The 26,523-nt window shown below is 43.3% G+C and overlaps 2 protein-coding genes across 3 annotated transcripts; both read right to left on the reverse strand.

The window, feature by feature from the left end:
- Nucleotides 1-700: 700 nt before the first annotated feature.
- LOC111979549 (uncharacterized) lies at nucleotides 701-8,296 on the reverse strand. 2 transcript variants are annotated; one of them, XR_002879343.2, is made up of 11 exons: nucleotides 8,026-8,296; nucleotides 6,963-7,050; nucleotides 6,750-6,819; nucleotides 6,490-6,588; nucleotides 6,206-6,266; nucleotides 5,746-6,097; nucleotides 5,332-5,601; nucleotides 2,471-4,256; nucleotides 2,261-2,333; nucleotides 1,397-2,146; nucleotides 701-1,274 (listed from the first exon to the last, which is right to left on the reverse strand). XR_002879343.2 is itself a non-coding variant. In XM_024010145.2 (10 exons), exons 2-10 carry the CDS (start codon nucleotides 7,031-7,033, stop codon nucleotides 2,001-2,003), a joined length of 2,928 nt encoding a protein of 975 aa, XP_023865913.1. In that variant the 5' UTR covers nucleotides 7,034-7,050; nucleotides 8,026-8,296; the 3' UTR covers nucleotides 1,294-2,000. The 2 variants fall into 2 exon arrangements, 1 of the variants encoding a protein (XP_023865913.1); XM_024010145.2 differs by lacking the exon at nucleotides 701-1,274 and having other exon boundaries at nucleotides 1,294-2,146.
- Nucleotides 8,297-8,835: 539 nt separating this feature from the next.
- On the reverse strand, nucleotides 8,836-25,830 carry LOC111979073 (metal-response element-binding transcription factor 2-like). The gene is given in 16 exon segments (XM_070448976.1): nucleotides 8,836-11,463; nucleotides 12,550-12,657; nucleotides 12,749-12,792; nucleotides 12,915-13,023; nucleotides 13,276-13,449; nucleotides 13,527-13,594; nucleotides 20,020-20,143; nucleotides 20,542-20,610; nucleotides 20,732-20,783; nucleotides 20,786-20,826; nucleotides 20,934-21,037; nucleotides 22,099-22,196; nucleotides 22,611-22,706; nucleotides 24,614-24,695; nucleotides 24,805-25,021; nucleotides 25,618-25,830. Coding segments are annotated over 16 exon segments (1,764 nt in total). The 5' UTR covers nucleotides 25,623-25,830; the 3' UTR covers nucleotides 8,836-11,090.
- Between the last annotated feature and the right edge of the window lie 693 nt (nucleotides 25,831-26,523).

Here is a 26,523-nt window from a genome sequence, read left to right on the forward strand (position 1 = left end):
ATATGTTTGCATCTTGGCCTCCTTGATTTTTATTTTTTGTGTTTGTGTGTTAATTTCTGATATTCCTGGCAAATTGTTGTTCTTAAATATGCAGAATGACCAAATAATATAATGCATGGAGATGAAGTCACTGGGTCATACATTTTGATTAATGTAGTTGAGAACATACCATGAGTCATATAGCTGAATAAATTCCCTTCAAAATGAGATTGATCTCARACATTTGATGAGAGAACAAACTTCTTACAGCAGCATTTTCACAAAGAAATACAATTACTTTGAAGGTAATTTAAGAGAAGAAATGCCATAAGGGGATAGTATCTACAGGTGAGACATTAAATTGTGTCCCAATATGCCACCATTTGAGTGCCAGATTCGACATACCTATATTTATATCACAASTGGCTTCATCTGTTAGACATTTAATATACAGATTCCTTGGAACCGACTACTTGGACTATTCGATCAACTCTTGAATATGGATCAAGTGCATTAAACATGAGAGATAGGTGTGTTACACTCTGCTAAGAGCTAACACACATCTCCTGATTTACCTTAACACCCATTGAGACTTCGTGCTCCAGCCTCATGACTCCCACTGGACTCTGATCAACAAGGCACATTCTGATGGGAAGCAGGCTTTAGAGTGTTTATATGATAGATGTAGCTACTGTATATTAGCCAATAGGTGGATAGAAGACTGCGCCATCAGTATTAGTGACCTTTGGGCGTCTGTGTAACATTTGAGTAATCAATACTGTTTTATCATCTGTTACAACCAACTTAATGAATGTGTGATTGAAGCCAGGATCACAGTATATAATGGAAAGCCTATTTATTTATGGTCAGATTGCCTCATGGTTTRCAATGGTGTATTACTCATAGCAAATATTCTTGTCAGACCATTCGTGTCACACATGAACCTGACTGCCAGGGACTTCATCAATATTTGAGTCCAAAGGGGAGAATAGATTAGAATAGGATTTACAGGCTTGGCAGCCAGACCTATATAGTCCGTTTTGAACTCTACCACTGGAGTCTCATTAAGACTCATAGAATGTCATGAAGGATTTCTTTGAACTTTGAATGCCCATTAATTTTCTTCTTTGTCGATCTCTCCACTCTACTTTAAAAAAATATAAATTTCACTAAAGGACTCATGAATGCATGAAGTGGCAGTTTATTATTGAAGGAAGTGAAAGTACGCTTCATGGGAATCTCCTTCCTCATTGGCGAGCAGGAGGCAAGTTCCTCCTCTGGTGGTGGTGTAGACACTATGAACAAGAGGATGTGGTGTTTAAAAAACAGATTATAACAAATACTGATCATGCACAACACTACCTGCATGTTTTATGTCTCACTCTGGATGGTCAGAAGGGGAGTGAGATCCACTTACATTTTTGTTGAGATATTTCTTTGGAAGCTTCGTGAATGAGATTAATAGGTGAAAGGAGAGTTTTGAAATGAATTTTGAAAGAGTTGAAAGGACTGGTTGACAAAAGAGTAACAATTCTTGGGCCCCTTCTTCCTTGTTGGGGAGTAGGAGGCAAGATGGTCCTCTGATGTAGTTGCAAAACCCGTGTAGAAGACTGACAACAGTAAATCCCACTGGGYACAGATGTCAGTTCAACATCTAGTTTTGATTTACATTTGGTTGAGTTGTCAACTAACGTCACTTCAACGTTTAAAAAAAATCTCCATGTCATTGGATTTAGATTAAAAGTTGGSTGAAAAAAAGACGAAATGCTCTGACGTTCGTGACTTGTTGTAAATCCTATCAGTTCATCGTGTAGATTTTTGGGGGTGTTGAAATGATGTGGAAGCGATGTTGATTAAACCAGTTTTTGCCCAGTGGGATGTCAGTAGGACTGAGTTGAAATGATTGGTTATGGCAGTGAAAATGAACACTTCTTGAGCCTCTCCTTCCTCGTTGTGGAGTAGGTGGCGAGATGGTTCTCTGGTTGTGTTGCCAAATAACCAAAAGGACATTTCTACTGACGCTAGCTGTTGTCATGCCTAGACTTGGCAGAGTATACCCTGATTAAAAATAATTGGTTCTTTGGCCATTCCTTCCTCTGTGAGGAGCAGGAGGCAAGATTTTCCTCTTGTCGTTGTGCATTCTCTGGTGTTGGAGTAGTGCAGAATACTGTGAACAAAGAATGTGGCGTTAGAAAATGGATAACAGAAAACACTGATCATGCATGCATAGTACTACCTGTATGCTTTTGAAAGCAAAGTTAGTAATCTATTAGCTACATACTACTATAGTCGACATCAGTAGGATCCTTGGTGGTCTCAAGGGGAGCGATATCCCCTTTGTTGACTTTCTTGCTCTGATGGTTTAAACGTGAGGAAAGAAGAATTTCAAACAAGCTTAACATTTATTTTTGATTGCAGTCAAAATACCAATACATTTACTGTCCAAGTTGATCTCAATGCCTTGCCCAAAATAATGAAGACTGGGTTTTACCTTTATGAGACTGATCTTTGGGAGCTTAGGAAATGAGAATGTCAAGCTCTTGACTTTGTTTGTTGGTTTGGTSACCAAAGATCTGTTGCACTCACGGTTGATCGGGTGGACAGATGGGGTTGAATCAGTGGTCAGTGGCGCTATGTTGCTACAAAGCCTTTCATCAATGTTCTCTCCGGGGGGAGACATATCCATTTCACTGGCTGTCTCAACCACCTGTCTTGTGATCGTAAAGACATCTATGATCACACGGCAAATCATTGAAAGAGGGTTGCAGCATCCTGGGCTAACTTCAGAACTCATCACCTGAGAGGGAGTGACTGGTCGGATGTTCTGACATGACCTGGCAACCTCAACCACTGCAGATGGAGGGAGGAGGGCAGTGAGCAGCTGCTCCAAAAGGGTCTTTATCGATCTCTCGGTGATAGTATATGCTATCTCCAGCAAACCCTTCCTTGAGATCTCCCTTTGGAGTTCCCCTGTCATGCTGGACTTCGGCAGAGCAGATTCTGATTTTGACCTGCCAGACACAGATTGTGCTGTAAGTGTGCTGTTCACCATCAAAAGGCTTTGCAGCTGGTCGACTAACTTGTCAGTGTGAGGACGAAGAATGCCAGAGAGGAGGATCTCCAGGCTCTTTGCTGACGCTGCATCCTCACGGCTGAGCACCATCCTCTCCATTAACTCCGACACAGCCTTTTTTGCAGAACTTAATCCCTCTGCATCTGACCAAGTTGCAGGGCTCTTTCTGCCACTTCCAGCCACTCTTCTCTCTGAAGAGACAGGGCTGTCCAGTCCACCTCCCTGGTGGTGCAGACTCTGCTCTGGCATTTCTGGGGTAGTGATAATGCTTCTACCCCTGTCACTTCCAGAAGTGGTCAAAGTAGCAACAGCCTTCTGGACGTCGTCCATGCTGAAAGTGGTGCTGGTTGAAGAAGTTGTCCTGGAACAAGCATTAGACAAGCCTTCATCAACACGTTCTTCCTGCACCATACTTTCTGGTGTCAACTTTGATGGGACACTGCCGTATAGCTCCACTGAATCCTCTGTATGAGGCATGGATCCAACGTGGAAGAGCATTCCCCCAATGGAGGGAAGTAGAGAATCATCAGATTCCGACTGAAGAACTTCACTGACCTCTGTGATCTCCTTCCTAGAGGGTTCAGAAACTGTACTAGATCCAGCTTCCTCTGCTGCCTCTTGCTCTGTACCCTCGTCAGATGATGCTGGCAGTTCAACAACTAGCTTGTGCTCTTGTTGTGCACTCCCGCCTCTCTGTTTGATCCCCTTGGAGATACTCCTCATTTTTGCTGACAAAACACGAACAAAGCTGTTAAAACAATGTTTCAACGGTCTACTTCCTTCCTTGTTGCCATCCCTGTCTCCCTCTGCTGATGAGGTGATCAAAGGAACTCCTTGGCCCTCAACCGCTGSCAACTCATCTTTGCTATAGAGCTTGGCAGATCCCACTATACTAAGTAATTGTGATCCCGAGCAGGTTTGTTGTATAGCCCTGGACAGGGCGGCATTGATCTCCTGCACTACCGCCTTTACAATGGCTCTGGCTTGCCTGTCAAAGACACTCTGGAATAGCTGTTGCTCTAGCTGGTTAGCYGCCRAGTAGATGTCCTGCAGCACTTCAATCACTCTATCCTGGACGTCTGTGTATATCATATCCTGAGTGATACCAAAAAGCTCCACCAGAGGGTCCATCAGGATTTGGAGGCTCACTTGTGTGCCTGAGCTGTGTGCAACCTGATCATGTGCCTCAGTGGAGGTAAGGGATCTGTAATAGACAATGAAGGACACCGTTGGGAACATACAAAGAGTTTCATTCCAAATGTTTGTTGCATTGTGAAGAAAATGTCCTGAATGCACTCATGACTCCATTCTATGCACAAAAAAATTACAATCTGGTTCTCTGAATTACCTTGTGAAAGCCTAAGACTGTAAGATTGTATTTTATAATTTGTTGGCAATAGAAAAAGCTTTGAAATAATGCCCACCTGACCCAGATTGTGATTTATAATGAACCGTTCTTAGGATTGCGTAAACAACAACAGTAATTGGGTTCTAAACAAAACAACTACAAGTGTGCTTGGTCTAATTCTTCAACGGCACAGCTAGATAAAAATAAAAAAGCACCTTATAGTTGAAGACTCTTGAGTCATAAAAGKGCAYGGAAATTACTTAGGAAGTGTGCACACTTTGGAGAGGTATGTGGCCACTTGGAAACCCCAGTTAGACCTCTCACTCGAACCCGTGTAGTTTTTTTTGTCTTATGTTGCACCAAGCACAAATTTTTCAAGAATATTCGTATTATGTTACTGAATGTATCCAGAGTGTTTTCAGATTTCTTTATCAACAAATGCAGCAAAAAGTTGCCGACAGTAAATTTCAAATGTGCATAATATCAACAGTGTAATGTTTGGATTCAGTCTTGTCAGGTGAACTGTTGTGTCCTCACCTTTAGTCTAATAATTTCCCCATAATCTCCAAATTGCTACCATGGTTATGTATATACTTTCCATGTTTCTTCTGTTTGAAACATTTTAATTTAGCCCTATCCATATAGGCCAATTCCCACGAGTGTAAGGGGTTAAACAATGGATATATAGCGTTTAGCAACTAAACACATTTTAAAGCTAAAATCTATTAATTCAAATTCTGAGAACAGTACTATTAATATTAAAATAGTAATCATTTACACACAAATGTGAAAAATGTGTGAATATTGCATTTTGCAACAAAACTCTTACTATCAGATAAGTGATGTCATAGACCACCTGTTTAGGACCTTTTTTCAACTCTTACAAGAATGAGAATGGAATGAATAACGTAGTCAAACGAAATGAACATACAATCTTGACTGGTAGGGGGTGGGCGACCGTACACTACTGCAATACGTCTTCAAGCTTCCACTCCTCTCCGGAATTGGGCAGCTTTCAAAGCGAACTGTTCTCGACAGAGAGCGACAATCCATAGTGTCCATGTCCAGCACTCTGTCGTTCTCCTCCTGAAGAATACTGGAGAAGGAAATCCGGTCCAGGGTGAATGAAGATAAGTCGATATTGAGCACCTTGGCCTCCACCTCATTTTCAGCCCCATGTGTGTCAATAGATGTAAGGGATCTACAATAGACAATGAACAACAACATTGGGTTTATTCAGATAACTTTCATAGATCTAGGACTTGTTTTCAACTTTCACATTTAAAATTAAAGTAAGAATAAGAAAAGCATAGGCTGTCACAGGATTGGTAAAAAAAATACTTACGGTTTTGAAGCGTAGGGGGTTGCCGAGCGTACACCACTGCAATATGTCTTTGTGCTTCCACTCTTCTCCGGAATGGGGCTGCTTTCAAAGCTAACTGTTCTCGAGAGACAATCCACAGTGTCCATGTCCAGCACTCTGTCCATCTCCTCCTGAAGAGTCCTCAAGGAGGCTATCTGGTCCAGGGTTGTCAAGGAGTCACAGTCAATGACTGTGGGCATCAGGGTGTCATTATCTACAGGCACCTTGACCTCCACCTCATCACATGTATCCACACTCAGGACCCCTTGGTACTGCAGCTGCTCTAGACTCTCCCCTGAGTTGTTATCCGTGTTGACCGTAGATGTAAGGGACACTAGAGGAAAGGAGATCAAATGTCTGACACTTATCTCACACATTGGACATATTGCTGGTGTTATCATAGTGATACAATAAAGTAATCAAGTAAAGATTAAACACTGACCTGAGTCAAAGCTTGGAATACATCCAAGTGAACACCCAGCAGAGGACAAACCTAGGTTTCCCTGTTTCGAGACAATTGTAAACCATGTCAAATATAGTAATATAGGCAATGCAGCAATCATAACATTTGACAGCACATTGAGTTCATGAAGATGATGAAATGCAGCCGTTACACTGGGTAAAAGAGCAAGAGCTAATAGCGTTTGACGAGAGTCCCCTTGGCTTTTGAAGGCAGGTTGGCAGGTTGTGAGAAATGTACAGACAGTAACAATAGATGATTGCTACCTTTAGTCTCTTCCTCTGACTTTCAGTTGCTTCCACTTGTTCACCATTTTCTTGTGTTTGACTGTCCATCACTTGATCCAGGGAGCTAAGCATCTCATTCTGTGAGCGTAAAAATCTGATTAATAGCTTGCTAGGCTAAAGGTACAAGATAACCTATTGTAGATTATAGATTGCTATCATGTTTTTAACTAGACCCAGCAGATTAGAAAAATACATTTATGCTCAAGATTTCTTCAACAATTTCAATATTCATTTTTCACCGTGTATTCCATTGCTCCAAGGAAGGACACATCTGTCACGGGCAGGACAGCAGGCTCAGGAGACGGGTCCCTGTAGGCCACAGCACGTCTGAGTTAACCATTGAGATTTGGTTGTTGAGTCTATTTAGTGGTCGTAAGTAGTTGTTGAGCATCTATCTAGATCCATTTTAGATCTGTCAGTCTGTCGTCTCTGTTTGCTTTAAAAATAGCTACCTGGACTTCTCAGGGGACGCCTCGGACTCCTCGGGACCAGTTCCCTCGATCTTCACAGTGTAGTCAGACATTTTTAGGATGAAGTTGTCTGAAGATAAACATATGTCTTATTCCCACAACTCAATTAAATGCACGTGTTTTCAGGTTTTAAAGGGGCAATCAGCAGTTGTTTCGCAAAAAAAGCTGAGGGATGGGGCTGGAGACATGTAACCGCTCTCAAGTTCATAGACAGAGCTATGGATGCAAGGACTTACCGTCCATTATATCAAAATTATAGTTGGAACCATGTTTTGAGGGTATATAGTGTTTGTTTACATTTACTTTGTTTACACACATTGGAGTTAAACAAGMTTATATTTGGGGTCTGATGGGATATGACAATTGAACTAAGCTCATGCGGCATTTAAACGTTTTTTCAAGAATCAAATGGGTACATATCATTAATAAGTCCGGAAATGGATGTAGGGCCTAGCAACTGCTCTAACTTTGTTAAATTATTTAGCTATATAACTTTTTGTAAATAACAAAATAAAAGATCAATGTACCTCAAAACCGTTTTGTCGGTGCGATTTACAAAGTTGAGATAAGACAGATGACAATTTTAGTTGAGCAAGACTAGTGGCATCCAGTGAAAGTGATGAAATACATGTTGGTGACATATAGTGGTTTATGCGAGAATTACAGGAGGATGCGTTTAACCCCAAACCACCCTATAGCCTAGTCCCACCACCACGTAGCTAATAATCATTATTTTTCTTTGACACCCTTATGGGTGTTAATCGTCAGTACCCTGTTAGCAACACGTTAACCACGTTTATCAAACATCTAGAAAACTCATGCGGCAACAAGGTTAAAATTCCTTACAGAAGGGGCAGAGAAACATTTCTCTGCGTGTGCCTCGTGTCCGTTTAACATTACATAGAAACCTACGGCAGCATTTCCTTTTCCTAGCCTCAGCYACAGGCTTTCGTCTCCTGAGTGAAGCCTGGAGCCGAGGCAAGCAACGCATTGACGKGTCATCTGCTAGACAGGTCGCAGTGGTCTACAATCAACATACATGTACCTCGTGGATTAGCCTCTGTGACAGACTTGACCTCACGAAGTCTGAGCGGGTGTCCTTTCCTAACTGATGGTAGTTAGGCCTGAAAACGGACTGACTCCTTGATGAAGAACTGACCCAAGAAGTCCTGTCACGCTCATGTTCAAGTGACGTATTTCTGGACGAGATTACGTCATAGGCGAAAGATTAAAACAAATTACYCCACGACAACAATAGGCTACACTTATTATATAGTATACCATCTTGCCTTGTATCTTGGGACATATGCCGCGTTCAAAACTGGGAACTCGAAAATCTCCGACTTCAGCGCGTTCAAGACCAATGGGAACTCGAACATAACGAGCTCCACACTGGGAACAATCRGAATTCCAAGTCGGAAACTCTGGCATCTTTCTAGATCTCCAACCTGAAGATCACCGTCGTCATGATTTGACCTCATTTTCCCYCCGARTTTCCAGTTGTCTCGAAACTGCCACTTCAGGGTGGACACATTCATCTTTGGAATAAAACTTATACGAATAAATATAAACTACCCTTGTATCATGTCAATGATGATCGCCAGAGATGACCATAATGACACAGCTGAGATGTAAGCCYACTACTGGAGTGAAATCAGAAACACTAAGAATTATTATTTCTGGGTTAATGTTAACTAGCTGGTGACAATGTGTGACCTGAATTAATTCTCTACACTGTCTTACTTCATGGAACTGTAACATGCCATACATAAAAATAAAAAAATTAAACAGCAAGATGACATACTGGAATCAAAASAAAAGTGCCAATGTGAAGAAAATAAATAAATGATATCAGTAGGCTTTTAGATATTTATTATTCGGCTGAAGAAGCCTGCCCAAAGCCAGTAGAAAACAGAAAGATCCAGGGGTCTAACACTGGAACAACATACACACACAAGCATTTCACTACACCCGCAACAACATCTGCTAAATGTGTATGTGACCAATAAAGTTTGATACAGAAGAAAAGCTTAAAATCACTTTAAAAAATAAAAAAAATGAATAAAGAGGTATCAACGACTTGACCCAACTCCACTGCCTCAAGGGGAAAATGGCATTTTCTGAGAATAACAAAACATAATCCAACAGCAAGAGGCATTAACTGCTTGACCTCTTACAATGAAACAGGGGGGGGGGGGGGGGATACCTAGTCAGTTATACAACGCATTCAACTGAAATGTTCTTCTATATTGAACCTAACCCCTCAGAGGTGAAGGGAAATAAAAAGTAAACACTTCATGTGATAAGTGGAAGATAATGTTTTCAGATGAACTAAGAGACACTTGTGACCCTGAAGCATAATGGACTGAACTGCAGCTTTTTGAAAACAACCAGTCACAGAGGAATGACTAAATGAATGATACATTTTCTTTAAAATTAACTTCAATGAAATACTGACACCACAGAAAATGTTCCATCAATAACATGTTATATTCCAAATCTTTGAGTACGTCATACATACAATAAAGTTGCTGAGCATATCCTGAGTGGGTTCTAGGTGAGCTTGGTTGTACCAGCAGACATCTGACTAAGTGCACAGTTCTGAGGAGTAAAAGGTGAAATAAATAGCACCTGAAAAAAAAAAAAAAAGTCCAGAGTCAGATGTAACCAAAATATTTTTGCGGTTTGTTGCTGATGCCAATCTTGCGGTCAAGTGATTGAAATACAAAAACAATTGTCTTTCGAGACTTAAGTTGCATAGGCGGCTTTAAGAACTGAAATCAGTTTTATATAAGTAAAAAGGTCCATGAGATTTTTGCATTCAATGTTCGCACTGATCAGTCATAAAATATAACCACACAGAGGGAAGAAAATTAAGGAACAAAGTTCTTTAAGAGGTTCATAAATGTAACTGTAGATATCTAAAAGTACAATGATTGCATATTAAAAAAATGCAGCAAAAATGTATATCTTCAGAACATATATTGTAGAACACAAGTAAAAACGTGGGTACATTACTCAACCTTTCAAATGTAACACAAGGCCTAACGGTACCAGTTACCGCATGACACATGAATTCAGTCACTAACGTTCTTTCGCACAAGCTCAGCCCTCAAAGCAAATTCTACCAGTAATTAATAATGCKTTAGAAAAAGTCTGAGTAAAATCTTGACAGTGTAGATTTGGACTAGAACACAGTGAAATTAATACTATTCATAGTGAGATGATTTGCAGAACATTAAGCAGAGATTAGAGCTAGAGGTTACACGCTTTCAGCTGCCAAAGACTGAAAAGAGAAACTTCATATCTCTAAGTGATTTTATGAGCCTGGGTACAACGGGTTCAGGAGAATTGCTGTATGACAGGCTGAACTTGATACAGTATGTGCAATCAAATCCAAATCGTWAAAAAATGAACTGTGTCTCACTAGACACTCGAGGCATATCAATAAAAACGTAGAAAAGTAAAGATATATATATAATAATTCATAATAAACAATAATAATAAAACGGGTTTGCAGCAGCACAACATCATCTCTGTTGTTTGAGTCCCTCTCGAACATCAACTACTCGCAAACAGGCACACTTTCAACATATCAAGTCAGGCGCAAAGACACTCAAACACCATTCACACCCTTTACCTAGCCACTCTAAACACCATTCATTTTACATTCTGCCAAAGCTGATCTCTTAACCTCTTCAGTTTACAAAACCGAAACAGATCTGAAACACAAAAGACAAGTCACAGAAAGAGCATATCACTGGAGCATATCACTGGAAACGCAAGCGCCGTTCCAGACTGGGCAACACGGGGAAGCCCGATCTCAGAAGAAGAGTGCAATTAAGCAATAAGGCCCGAGGAGGTGTGGTGTATGGCCAATATACCACGGCTAAGGGCTGTTCATATACCACAAACCCCCGAGGTGCCTTATTGCTATTATAAACTGGTTACCAATGTAGTTAGAGCAGTAAAAATAAATGTGTCATACCCGTGGTATACGGCCTGATATACCACAGCTTTCAGCCAATCAGCATTCAGAACCACCCAGTTTATAATGCTTTATAAACGCTGTGTAAACATGTTAAGCGATACATAAGCGATATGACAAGTTTAGGAGGCAGTGACACCCTCCCACTCCACCAGGTATTGAACCTTGCCGTCCAGGGTGACCCGGCGAGCTAGGATGCGGTACTTCTCCCCGCACTCCAGGCGGCCTGCCACCCCAAAGTAGCTACTGATTGAGCTCTTCAGGTGGGACAGCTGACCACCTTGGCCCAGCCCGTGCACTATGTCCGTGGAGTGGAGCCCCAGCAGGGGGTTGGGGAGCTCTGGGAGGTGGTGGGGGTCTGGCTGGTGAGGAGGGGGGATCTCAGGGTTGGGAGGCTGGAGGGGGGCCCGACGTGGCCGGCCCCGTCTCCTCTTCAGGGGGGGCTGGGAGATGGGCCAGTGGCGACCCGTGAACGTCTTACTGGAGCTACACAAGCTGGGGAGGAATAGGGAAGAGAGAAAGYGAGAGGCAAGAGTGAGAGGCGAGAGAGAATTAGTGAGGTCGTGCACTGATGTTGGGCGATTAGGTCTGGCTCGCAGTCAGCGTTACAATTCATCCCAAAGGTGTTCGATGTGGTTGAGATCAGGGCTCTGTGCAGGGCAGTCAAGTTCTTCCACACCGATAGACAAATMATTTCTGTATGGACCTCGCTTTGTGCACAGGGGCACCRTCATGCTGAAACATGAAAGGGCCTTCCCCAAACTGTTGTCAAAGTTGGAAGTACAGAATCGTCTAGAATGTCACTATGCGGTAGGATTTCCCTTCACTGTAACTAAGGGGCCTAGCCCGAACCATGAAAAAACAGGCCCAGACCATTATTCCTCCTCCACCAAACTTCATAGTTGGCCATATGCATTGGGGCAGGTAGCGTTATCATGGCATCCGCCAAACCCAGATTCAGATGGTGAAGCTTGATTCATCACTCCTGAGAAGGCGTTTCCACTGCTCCAGATTCCAATGGTGGCGAGCTTACGCCACTCCAACCGACGCTTGGCATTGCGCATGGGGATCTTAGGCTTGTGTGAGGCTGCTCGGCCATGGAAACCCATTTCATGAAGCTCCCAACAAACAGTTATTGTGCTGGCGTTGCTTCAAGAGGCAGTACAGAACTCAATAGTGAGTGTTGCAACTGAGGACACACAATTTTTACTCGCTTCTGCACATGGTGGTCCCGTTCTGTGAGCTTGTTTGGCCTACTACTTCACAGCTGAGACATTGCTGCGCCAAGACATTTCCACTTCACAATAACAGCACTTACAGTTGACCGGGGCAGCTCTAGCAGGGTAGAAATTTGACAAACTGACTTGTTGGAAAGGTGGCATCCTATGACGGTGCCACGTTGAAAGTCACTGAGCTCTTCAGTACAGGCCATTCTACTGCCAATGTTTGTCTACGGCGATTCCATGGTCGCATGCTCGATTATATACACGTCAGCAGCTGGCATGGCTGAAATAGCCGAATCAACTAATTTGAAGGGATGTCCACATACTTGGTGTACCATAATGCTATTGTAGAATGTACCTGGACTGTCTGGAGAGGCTAGTTGAGGTAGTTTCAGTGGTGCGGACGGCACTGATGGATTCCATCTCGGAGGTACTGGAGGAGGGAACAGATCTGTCACTCCTGCTGCTGGGAGTAAAGAAGAACACCACAATTCAACAGTTTCACAAACTGAGCAAAAGTTTCACAAATTACATTTTTTTGGGGGGGGATAACTGACCTCCTTAAGGACTGGGAATCCAGAGGTGGTGGTGGCTTCATATCCTTCAGGAGKGATAAAGAGGTATTACACATGTCAATGGATGAACAACATATCTCTCAAAATGTTTTAACTTTGGGTAAAGGTGTTAACGTTGATCAATACAAGTAGTATTAAACACACACACCTGGGCCAAGAGTTCACTGGAGCGACTTAGCTTGGCCAGAGTCGCCAGGGAGTGACCTCCCTGTTTCTTCATCTTCTTGGTCTTCTTCACCACGCCATTGGTTACTTCACTGGAACAACAAGATTCACACCGTCAAATTGAGTCATCATAGTTCACTGAAAACAAAAGGATAGTTCTCTTTTCTGGTCCCTTATCTTACCAGTMAACTTCTGGCTAACCAAACCCAACCAAAAGTACTGAGATAAAAACCAAAACAGCCTTACCAGGATATCTTGCATGCAAAAAAATGGGTTTTTAAATTAGTATATATATTTTTTTATGAGTGTCTCATAACATAATTTAGTAGAAACTTGAGTTCCACCTTGTGTTAGTAAGAGGCTTGATAGCCTTCCTGCCTTTGATCTTGATCTCGTTGGAGGCCCTCTCTGGCTCCCCTCTGTTGGCCAGCAGGTCAGAGCTCTGGGGACCCGGAGGAAAACGGATCCTCAGCCCAAAGAGGTGCTTCTTCTTCTTGATCTCCTTCCCTGACATGAACCTAAGAGAGATGGACAAATGAGGGTGGATTTGTATGCTAACATTACAGAAATCATAAGGTCATAGAGAGTTACTCACATGCTGTGGTTGCTATTCAGTGCTTCCAAAATACTTTCATATCGGTCCGACTGAGGAGTGGCTGAAAGCTGTATTTGGAAAAACGAAAAAGTCAGATTTATTTAGTGTTAAAATGTMATATACTGCTGTATCAAATAAAATAAACTCAACAAAAATATAAAAACGCAACWTGTAAAGTGTTGGTCCCATGTGTCATGAGGTGAAAAAAGATACCAGAAATGTTCCAGATGCACAAAAAGCTTTTCTCTAAAATGTTGTGCAGAAATGTGTTTACATCCCTGTTAATGACCATTTYTCCTTTGCCAAGATAAKCCATCCACCTGACAGGTGTGGCATATCAAGAAACTGATTAACAGCATGATCATTACACAGGTGCACCTTGTGCTGGGGACAATAAAATRCCMCTCTAAAATGTTCAGTTTTGTCACACAACACAATGCCACAGATGTCTCAAGTTGAGGGAGTGTGCAATTGGCATGCCGACTGCAGGAATGTCCACCAGAGCTGTTGCCAGAGAATTGAATGTTCATTCCTCTACCATAAGCTGCCTCCAACGTCGTTTTAGAGAACTTGGTAGTTTGTCCAACTTGCCTTAAAATCGCAGACCATGTGTAACTCCGCCAGACCATGTGTAACTCCGCCAGACCATGTGTAACTCCGCCAGACCATGTGTAACTCCGCCAGACCATGTGTAACTCCGCCAGACCATGTGTAACTCCGCCAGACCATGTGTAACTCCGCCAGACCATGTGTAACTCCGCCAGACCATGTGTAACTCCGCCAGACCATGTGTAACTCCGCCAGACCATGTGAGACAAGCCACCCGGACAGCTGATGAAACTGAGTAGTATTTCTGTTTGCAATAAAGCCCTTTTGTTGGAAAAAAAAACTGATTCTGATTGCCTGGGCCTGGCTCCCCATTTATTTATTTTGGTTTTCCATTAAAACAATAAGAAAAAGTCAGAAAATTAAATAAAAAAAATTATGAGGCTGCGCTGCTACCAGCAATATTTTGGGTCTCACGGTGCGTCCCTTTCAGATGGTTAAGCATTGCACCTGTACTACYATTACTGTACCTCAATTCCAGCTTGCACATTTTTTCCATTTAACTCTCAAAGTACTTCCATACAGGACTTTGCTGCTGTCGCTTGCCTTTGGTCAGAGCGTTGGGCCAGTAACTGGAAGGTTGCTGGATCAAATCCCCGAACTGACAAGGTAAACATCTGTCGTTCTGCCCCTGAGCAAGGCAGTTAACCCACTGTTCCCCAGGCGCCGAAGACGTGGTTGTCGATTAAGGCAGCCACCCGCACCTCTCTGATTCAGGGGGGTTGGGTTAAATGCGGAAGACACACTTCAGTTGAATACATTCAGTTGGACAACTGACTAGGTATCCCACTTTCCCCTTTCCAATTGTTAATGACGTAATGGTGGGGAGTCGAATCCCGGTGTCGAATCCCATTTCTTAGTGTCAAGATACCAGAATCGACTCCTAAGATTAAGTGTTTTTTGGATTGGAGGAGACGGATTAGTTGCCGTACTTCCGAGAACACAAACACCTGCATTTTCATACCGAGGGACGGAGTGAGAGGGAAGGGGCACAGTATAGGCAGGTCGGCCACCAGGCAGACAGTCAGAACCATGCACTAGGCCTATCTATCAGCAATCAAAAGCTATATCTTTCAAGTTCTTGGCTTACAATGTCTCACTTCAGTAAAGCAGGGCCTATCATCAATGAATAGGCTAGAATATTCCACATGCAACAGACCAAAGACTGATCACACTCGCATCACTAGAGAAGAGGGGGCAGGCAGAACAGCGCGAGGGAGAGAGAGGGGGCAGGCAGAACAGCGTGCATATATCTTGGTAATCTGTATCTCGCAATATATTGTATGCCTCGCAAATTCACCAAAGTAACCCAAAGTTTGCCTCTTACTCTCTGGTTTTTATTTAAATTACACAACTTTCCCCAGGCAAAATATCCAAGATGGCACAGCAGTCAGATGTCTGTTGTCTTGTCCCATGTATATTTTTTTTTCTTGTTTTCTTCTAATATATATAATTTTTAAAATCTGAATTGCCATCTACGAACTGAACATACTCTCCTGCAACCCGCCTCACCCAATGTGGTACGGATCTGCTATTTTTACACTTTAGAACCGGAACCCCCATCAGAAGGTAGCCAGCTAACTAGCTACTAGCCAGTAGTCAGTTAGCCACTGCTAGCAGTCATCACCGTTAACACGGACATCAGCCAGCCTCCGCCTGGTCAATTCCTGCCACTCTGCACAGCGCGATATCAACCCAGAGCATATCGGACTGCTTTTTCTCTACCACATCTCAGGATTCCTACCGCAAGCTCTGAACCTTTGCACCGAATCATTGCAGCTAGCTAGCTGCTATCCGAGTGGCTACTCCTGGCTAATGTCTCTGTCCYGAAGCAAGCACCAGTTAGCCTGGAGCTAGCCTTGAGCTAGGCCCATCTCCTGGCTAGCTGAAGAGGTCCATCAGCCAATTCTTGTGCTTCAATACATATTTTGGCCTGAACCCTTTTACTGCCGACAGAGCCCAGCCGATCCATCACGACTGGTCTGCCAACGTAACCGTCCGAGGGGGTTTCAACAGGCTCCTCCGTTGCGACGTACCACCTGCTTGCCCCGGCCCGCTAGCTGTCTGAATCGCCGTGTCTCCAGCTCGCCTAGCTACTCACTGGACCCAATGATCACTCGGCTAAGCATGCCKCTCCCTAATGTAAATATGCCTTGTCCATTGCTGCTTTTGTTAGTGAAGGTCTTATTTCACTGTAGAGCCTCCAGCCCTGCTCAATATGCCGTAGCTAGCCCTTTTGTTCCACCCCCCACACATGCGGTGACCTCACCTGGTCTAAACGATGTCTCTTGAGACAAAACCTCTCTCATCGTCACTCAATGCCTAGGTTTACCTCCACTGTATTCACATCCTACCATACCCTTGTCTGTACATTATGCCTTGAATCTATTCTTCCATGCCCAGAAACCTGCTCCTTTTACTCTCTGTGCCGAACACACTAGACGACCAGTTCTGATAGCCTTTAGCCGTACCCTTATCCTACTCCTCCTCTGTTCCTCTAGTGATGTAGAGGTTAATCCAGGCCCTGCAGCCCCCAGCACCACTCCCATTCCCCAGGCGCTCTTATTTGTTGACTTCTACACCTGCACCTACACCTGCATTGCTTGCTGTTTGGGGTTTTAGGCTGGGTTTCTGTACAGCACTTCGAGATATTAGCTGATGTACGAAGGGCTATATAAAATAAACTTGATTGATTGACTTCTGTAACCGTAAAAGCCTTGGTTTCATGCATGTTAACATTAGAAGCCACCCCCCTAAGTTTGTTTTATTCACTGCTTTGGACACTTCGCCAACCCGGATGTCATAGCCGTGTCTGAATCCTGGTTTAGGAAGGCCACCAAAAATCCTGAAAAAACAAGATAGAACTGCCAAAGGGGGCAGAGTTGCAATCTACTGCAGAGATAGCCTGCAGAGTTCTGTCTTACTATCCAGGTCTGTGCCCAAACAATTTGAGCTTCTACTTTTAAAAATCCACCTTTCCAGAAACAATCCTTTCACTGTTGCCGCTTGTTATAGACCCCCTTCAGCCCCCAGCTGTGCCCTGGACACCATATGTAGATTGATTTCCCCCCATGTATCTTCAGAGATCATACTGTTAGGTGACCTAAACTGGGACATGCTTAACACCCCAGGAATCCTACAATCTAAACTAGATGCCCTCAATCTCACACAAATTATCAAGGAACCTACCAGGTACAACCCTAAATCCGTAACCATGGGCACCCTCTTAGATATCATCCTGACCAACTTGCCCTCTAAATACACCTCTGCTGTCTTCAACCAGGATCTCAGTGATCATTGCCTCATTGACTGCATGCGTAATGGGTCTGCGGTCAAACCACCACCCCTCATCACTGTCAAAAGCTCCCTAAAACACTTCAGCAAGCAGGCCTTTCTAATCGACCTGGCACAGGGATCCTGGAAGGATATTGGCCTCATCCCGTCAGTATAGGATGCCTGGTTGATCTTTAAAAGTGCTTTCCTCACCATCTTAAATAAGCATGCCCCATTCAAAAAATGTAGAACTAAGAACAGATAAAGCCATTGGTTCACCCCAGACTTGACTGCTCTTGACCAACACAAAAACATCCTGTCGCGTTATACATTAGAATCGAATAGCCCCCGCGATATGCAACTTTTCAGGGCAGTCAGGAACCAATATACTCAGTCAGTTAGGAAAGCCAAGGCTAGCTTTTTCAAACAGAAATTTGCATCCTGTAGCACTAATTCCAAAAGGTTTTGGGACACTGTAAAGTCCATGGAGAATAAGAGCACCTCCTGCCAGCTGCCCACTGCACTGAGGATAGGAAACATTGTCACCACTGATAAATCTACGATAATCGATCATTTCAGTAAGCATTTTTCAACGGCTGGCCATGCTTTCCACCTGGCTACCCCTACCCCGGCCAACATCTCAGCACCCCCTGCAGCAACTTGCCCAAGCCCCTCCCCCGCTTCTCCTTCACCCAAATCCAGACAGCTGATGTTCTGAAAGAGCTGCAAAATCTGGATCCCTATAAAATCAGCTGGGCTAGACAATCTGGACCCTCTCTTTTTAAAATGATCAGCCGAAATTGTTGCAACCCCTATTACTAGCCTATTCAACCTCTTTCGTGTCATCTGAGATCCCCAAAGATTGGAAAGCTGCCGCGGTCATCCCCCTCTTCAAAGGGGAAAACACTCTAGACCCAAACTGTTATAGTTTATAGTTATAGACCCAAACTGTCTATCCTACCCTGCCTTTCTAAAGTCTTCGAAAGCCAAGTTAAACAGATCCCCGACCATTATCAGCAAACTCAATAGCCTTGGCTTCTCAAATGACTGCCTCGCCTGGTTCACCAACTACTTCTCTGATAGAGTTCAGTGTGTCAAATCGGAGGGCCTGTTGTCCGGACCTCTGGCAGTCTCTATGGGGGTGCCACAGGGTTCAATTCTCGGGTCGACTCTTTTCTCTGTATATATCAATGATGTCGCTCTTGCTGCTGGTGATTCYCTGATCCACCTCTACGCAGACGACACCATTCTGTATACATCTGGCCCTTCTTTGGGCACTGTGCTAACAAACCTCCAAACGAGCTTCAATGCCATACAACACTCCTTCCGAGGCCTTCAACTGCTTTTAAATGCAAGTAAAACTAAGTGCATGCTCTTCAACCRATTGCTGCCTGCAACCTCCTGTCTGACAAGCATCACTACTCTGGACGGTACTGACTTAGAATATGTGGACAACTACCTAGGTGTCTGGCTAGACTAAACTGTCCTTCCAGGCTCACATTAAGCATCTCCAATCCAAAATTAAATCTAGAATTGGCTTCCTATTTCGCAACAAAGCCTCCTTCACTCATGCTGCTAAGCACACCCTCGTAAAACTGACTATCCTACTGATCCTTGACTTCGGCGATGTCATTTCCAAATTAGCCTCCAACACTCTACTCAACAAATTGGATGCAGTCTATCACAGTGCCATCCGTTTTGTCAGCAAAGCCCGATATACTACCCACCACTGCGACCTGTATGCTCTCGTTGGCTGTATGCTCTCACTACATATCCGTCGCCAAACCCACTGGCTCCAGGGCATCTATAAGTCTATGCTAGGTAAAGCCCAGCCTTATCTCAGCTCACTGGTCACCATAGCAACACCCACCCGAAGCACTCGCTACAGCAGGTATATTTCACTGGTCACCTAAGCCAACACTTCCTTCGGCCGCCTTTCCTTACAGTTCTCTGCTGCCAATGACAGGAACGAATTTCAAAAATCACTGAAGCTGGAGTCTTATATCTACCTCTCTAACTTTAAGCATCAGCTGTCAGAGCAGCTGTTACCTATACACAGACAATCTGTAAATAGCACACCCAACTACCTCATCCACATATTGTTACTTATCCTCTTGCCCTTTTGCAGTAACCCAGTATCTCTACTTGCACATCATCATCTGTACATCTATCACTCCAGTGTTAATGCTAAATTGTAATTATTTCACCTACATAGCCTATTTATTGCCTTACCTCCCCACTCTTCTACATTTGCACGCACTGTACATAGATTTTTCTATTGTGTTATTGACTGTATGTTTGTTTATGTAACTCTGTTGTTTTCGTCGCACTGCTTTGCTTCATCTTGGCCAGGTCGCAATTGTAAATGAGAACTTGTTCTCAACTGTCCTACCTGGTTAAATAAGGGTGAAATAAATGTAAAAAAACACTTCTTTATAGCCTATCATCTAGTTATGCTATAACACAGAAAATAATATGTTTTGTGATAACGGCACTGTGATAATTTTTTGGGGGGGAAACTTTTTCTTGCCGTCAAGGATCACAATTTTGTTTAAACGTTTTAATGTTTAAACATTCACACCACTATTCCCAACTGTGTCAAGCTTCGTCCTACCTCCCCGAGCTGCAGTTGCTCCCAGGTGTCGTTGATGTARGTCATCAGCTCCATCTCAGAATCAAAGTACTTCTTCTTGTGAATCACACTCATGTTGTAGAGGCTCAGGTGTGCAACGTCCACCCTATTGGACAGAAACAAGGAAGGAAGCACAGAACAGCCACAAGTCAATGATTCAGTACGGGGATTAACGTGGAATAGAATAGCTTTATTTTTCCTAGAGGGAACTATGATAGACTGCTACTCCAGTTTCATCATATATATATATATATATACACCACACACACACACACAACACACACAAACAACAACACACACACACACCACACACACACACACACCACACCACACCACAACACCACACACACACACAAAAAACAACAAAACACACACGTTAAACTGATTCAGTGTTATTGGGGTATCTTGTTTGCTTCAACAGGTGGAAACAATAGATCAACAGCTCGAGTGAATAACATCAACCCTTCTCGTACACCAATCAATTCGACACACAATTTCTCTCACCATCTAAGAGGCAGTCGTTTGAGGTACTCTGGTTCACTACTGCAAACTGAGCAAATAAATAGATAGAACCTGGTGAGAAAGAAGCACAAGAGTAGATTTATTTTCTTGCATGCCATAGGTAGTCACTCAGCACATGATTCCTGAGAGATGACTTATCATACGAGGCTTTAAAGGTGCGGTTGTTTAGTACCTGTCTCCATAGAGCATGGGCGTCTTAAAACACTGGATACATGCCTCGTGGACCACTGCTTACACCTGTTGCACTGCAGCATCTTCAGGTACCAGCTAAAGGAGAGAGGGGTTAAAACAGAGAGTGTGTGTGTGTGTGTGTGTGTGTGTGTGTGTGTGTGTGTGTGTGTGTGTGTGTGTGTGTGTGTGTGTGAGAGACCCACTCTCCAGGGCCTCCACAGTAGCAGTAGCATTGCTGGATGTTGGTCTTGTGTCCCTGGTCCCACACCAGGTCCTCCAGGGAATAAGGCAGAGACTGCTTCAGCTCCTGCAGGGCTTTGGGACCTTCTGTCAGAGAACACATACACCGGACTGTGAGCTCAATTTGGTTGGAGCGTTCCCTTACTATTACTACGACCTTTTCACACAGTGGTTCTGTAATATGAATATTATGTGTGGGTTCACTTTCCAGTGTTTTCATATTGCATTATGTTGTATTGTATTACAAACTAGGTGGTTCGAGCCCTGAATGCTGATTGTCTGAAAACAGTGGTACATCAGACTGTATACCACGGGTATGACAAAACATGTATTTTTACTGCTCTAATTACATTGGTAAACAGTTAATAATAGCAATAAGGCACATCAGGTATTTGTGGTATATGGCCAATATACCACGGCTAAGTGCTTTATCCAGGCACTCAGCGTTGCGTCGTGCTGAGAACAGCCCTTAGCCGTGGTATACTGGCCATATACGCACACCGCGCCACGGACCTTATTGCTTAATTACTGTATTTCTTTTTGGGTACCTTGCATGCTGAACTCACTAAATGTAAATGGACAATATACACAGACAAAACATTAGGAACCCAGTCCTAATATTGCGTTGCACCCCGCCCTTTTTGACCCTCAGAACAGCCTCAATTCGTCGGGGAATGGACTCTACAAGGTGTCGAAAGCATTCCACAGGGATGTTGGCCCATGTTGACTCCAATGCATTCCACAGTTGTGTCAAGTTGGCTGGATGTCCTTTGGGTGGCGGACCATTCTTGATACACATGGGAAACTGTTGAGTGAAAAACCCAGCAGCGTTGCAGTTCTTGACAAACCGGTGCACCTGGCACATACAACCACACCCCATTCAAAGGAACTTAAATATTTTGTCTTACCCATTCACCCTTTGAATGGTACACATACACATCCATGTCTCAAGGCTTAAAAATACTTCTTTAACCTGTCTCCGCCCCTTCATCTACACTGATTAAAGTGTATTTAACAAGTGACATCAATAAGGGATCATAGCTTTCACCTGGTCTGTCTCATGGAAAGAGCAGGTGTTCCTAATGTTTTGTACACTCAGTGTTAGTAATAATATAGTATCGTAAGTACCTCTGTTGTGGCGAACACACACTCCCTACAGAGCCACTTCTCATCGGTGTCGATCAGGCTGGAGTCGATGATGGGKGAGTGGCAGAGCTGGTGGTATCCTGAAAGGAAAAGACGGGTCACAGTTAAGAGAGAATTACTATTGTATCAATAAATTTTTCCAGAGGTGGGACCTCTAATGACTAGATAGCAAACAAGGAATCCTTAAATGGGATATAAATCTACAAACATCTGGCCCAAAGCATAATTTCCCAACCTTGTCTTTGCGCTACAGGACGAAGAAGTTACATTGGGTTTTGACCAGAGGCGGAACCCTCTTGAAAACGCATCGCTACACATAAAGTTTTTCCACCCCTCTGCTAGCAGGGCTCACCCTCCCACAATTTCTCTGCATGTCCTCATTGAAAATTAACAGGGACGGAACATCTCTTGCCAAATTCGTTGTTGGTGAAAATCCACTCTTAGGATGGTGATTAAGCCATGTCAACATTGTTTGGGAGGTGATTAAGCCCTACCTTGTCCACACTTGTCGCAGATGACAATCTCGTTGGGATCCTCTGAGCACTCATCCTGGCATATTGTGCAGACCATGTCCTCTCCTCCCTCGTCCCCTAAAAAAACACAGGTGGGATGGGTCATTCCTCTAGATCAGGGTTTCCCAAACTCCGTCCTGAGGCCCCTCCTAGGTGCACGTTTAGATTTTTGCCCTAGCACTACACAGCTGATTCAAATAATCAAAGCTTGATGATGAATTGGTTATTTGAGTCAGGGTGTAGTGCTAGGGGGGAAAAATAAACCTGCACGTGGGGGGGACCAAGTTTCAACAACGCATAACAGTTAACTTTTGTACATTATAACTGACAAACAAAGGTGCGAGACCATGGTGGGAAGTCTCCATTTCACCAATGTGATGTGTGCACAGTGCTATATGCAGTCCTATCTCCACAAACCTATCCCCATGTGCTACCAATCCAACATAATCAAACAAGATATGCTACTTTCACCCAAAGTTGACTGAAATAGGAATCTGTCATTCATATCCAGTCCAACGAGAGAKGGACCCTTTTTTGAAGTGGACGTCATTTAATATAGAAGTTAAACACTTTTATTTWWTTWTTTTATCACACCTGCAACCGCACAAAATAAAATGGCGTAGTCTAGCATGCTGACCACACCACTCGCGTCACRTGCGCTGCAAAATAATGCATGTTATTCAATCATTGCACCCACACTGCTCGCGCGTGTCTGCGTAGCAAGGTGCTAAAATATAACTTGGTTCTATTTGTGACGCTTGACGCACTGCAAGTCCCACCTCCTCATTGGTTTTTAGGAGCATATACCCACGTGGGTGATTGAAAGATGAACTGAGGTCTACACTCCAGTCCAGTCGGTAGTGCACCTTAAAGATGGTTGCCAACCGCCATATAAAGTCCAAAGAAGAAGGAGGAGAGATTACTAGAAACAAACTTTTACCTGTAGATTAATTGTCGGAGTAGAGGACCTTGTGGTAAAATAACAACCCAATGTTTATATCCAAGGACAAATTAGCTAGCAACAGCAAGCTAGCTAGTTAAATTGCCATAAATGTTTAATGCTTTTCGACCTGTCCCCAAATTAATATAGTTGGTTCAGAGTTCGTTTTGATTTTTCAACCTGCGTGTCCTGATCGTGTCTGGTGTAGGTGGACAAAATGGCGATGGCGGACGCACGGTCTGGTCAGAGTGTAAGCATAAGTGCAAAGGCCATAGAATATGAACTTTTTAACTCTAGGTGACTTTAGTTGAGAGGCCCAACTTAAATGAATTCCTACTCAAATACAACTGGGGGTGCCATTTGAGGTTCAACATAACACAATCACATTTTCTGCCACTTAGACCAAATACGRTTGTGCAATTCCAATATGTCAAACATCAGTCATGAGTAATCTAACTAAAATCGGTGCTCATAGATGACAATTAATTTCTAGGCCCCTCCCTGAAGTGTGACTCATTAACATGTATAAAATTAACATGTATGAACACAGTAGTAACACAGGCTGAGGAGTGCCTTCCCTATGCCTGTCTGTGGGGAATTTACGGTTGGTGTAGGAAATTCTGTGGTCTGTTAACTGTCAGGGACAAATTACAAAAGAWAAACCAGGAGGAGATGGAAGAAATCTCAACCAAGGATATGAAGACAACCGGAGATAGAATGAATGAGGGCAAGCCTAACGGAATGAATACACACATTTAACTGAAAAACTGTACATCCTGGAGAAGAAATTATACTTTATGAAAGCAGAATTTTAAGGATTCTGCCCACGGTCTATTGGCAATATCTGTGGAGAAAATAGAAAGGCATGTATTTTTACTAGCAGACGGCTTTTTTCTTTAGAGTGTAATACACACGTGGCAAATATCCAACAAGATGAAAGTTCAACATACTATCAAGTAAGCATAAAACGGTCCATCACATTGACTATCAAAAATATGACTGGAACTTGACATGGCAGCATGTCTTGTGCAGAAGAACTACTTGCCTGTCTGAATGTCCTTCCACAGAACCCAGGACTTGGACCGATCTTCAAAGACAACAAAGCAGCGGTGCTTGTCCTTATTTATCTGAGGGAGAAAGAAATATCAAGATCCTTTACTGCAAAATGACATAAGATGTCTGAAATTGCATTTACACCAAATTGAAACTTTCCACCTAGTAACTACAGCTGCTTACCTTCGTGATAGTCCCCAAATAAAACAGCCCATCCGACCATCGGGCTAGGACCTCTTGTCCCTCTTCAAACTTGTTGCCGAGCTTGGTGTCCGTGTCCCCTCCATGTCTAGCCTCGGTAGAGTGGACGCTGGTCAGGGACACTGGCGTCTTGCACTGCTGCCGAAGGGAATGTGCTTTCTGCTGGTGGACCGGCAACCGCTCTAATGCCGTTGAGTCTCTGTCATATTGGAAGAGAGAGGAATTAATTCCTACATCGTCCCCCCCMMAAAAATAGGTGTCACTGTCAAGCGTTGTCATTGTATTGAAGCTACAGGCCAGTTGAGTCTCACCATAGCAGCATATGTGAGACACAGAATAAAAGGAGATTATTTCAATGGGAACACTGGAAAGCCAAATCACATTTTTTAAGTAACAGAAGCAAGCCATGCACGCTACTCAATAGAGAATTGTCTAGAATTTGACAGGTTGCGTCAACTCRGCTGTCAAGTAACTCAGCATACTAGATATCTGTGAGAAAATGAGTAGTCTTGGGGTGTTAGAGCCCTATCCCACTCTCTACACCGTCACTTTTTCCTTTTGTTYGTGGGCTAGTTAGCTAGCTAGCTGTCTGGACATTTGCATCCAGGATGAAATAATGAATTGATACAATTAACGGCATATACGTTTTCAGTTCAATGGCTAGCTGGATACATCATGTATGCAATTTGTCTTAGCAGTTGTCTACAGGCACATGTCTCGAGCTATAACAGACGGAATGATTCTGGAGCGCACCCACAGTTAATAACATGTTATTTTGATAAGTTTGCGAGCTACCTCATTCGGTCAGTTAGGAGGGTCAAAATGCCACATATATTGAAATACTCGGTCGTAACCGGTGATTGGCGTCTTGTCCGAATATCGGTAAATCTCTTTGAAATGCTCCTCTCAAAATATGACACAATACAAATGTTGTTTAGAAAATAACAAACGGGTCATTCTCCCCTAATACATTCGCCATTTTTATTTCCCGCTGATATGGGAGTGCATTGTGGGAAGCGCTCGGTCAACCATGGCAGAAAGGGAGGTCCTACTCGGCGGGAAATTTGTTTCCCTCCAGCAGTTAGTGTTGTTTCGCACACCAAGCAAGGAGGTTTTGTATGGAGGTCAATGAGAGTGTCGAATTTGGTCAACAACAAAAATGTATGTCTTATTTGCTACGTGAGGTTTATTTGATCCAATAGAAGTTTCATAATGCTGATATAAGTTGGGAAGGTGACATCCCGGAAACTTAAAGAAAAAACACTTTATATCGGAGATGTCTCGAGATGACTGCATGTTCATTAAATTAGGCTAGTAGCATAGCGTCTCTCTCCACTGAATACAGGCAGTTGATGTCAACAACCCTCATCGAATATTTAAAAAAGGACAACAATAATGAGATGTATCCACCAATCCAAAGAAAGGATAAGGCGGGAGCGAGACAGCCAGCAATGCCGCTTTGTGGACAACGACTCCCATTGTAAAGGCGGAGAGACATGTATCTTGGCACTATATCAATCATCTTTGACCCACTAGATACATTTGAAAATGAAGGCAGGACACTTTTCCACCCACGACCCACTTAAAAATATATATGTTTTACTGTCAGAACCAGTCCAATTATTATTATCTACACTTATTGTTTCGTCCCACCTAGACTGCATATCCAGCTTGTGAGCCCACAACTAAATTATAGTGTGC

This window comes from Salvelinus sp. IW2-2015, linkage group LG19, assembly GCF_002910315.2.
Source record: "Salvelinus sp. IW2-2015 linkage group LG19, ASM291031v2, whole genome shotgun sequence".
Classification (NCBI taxonomy): Eukaryota; Metazoa; Chordata; class Actinopteri; order Salmoniformes; family Salmonidae; genus Salvelinus; species Salvelinus sp. IW2-2015.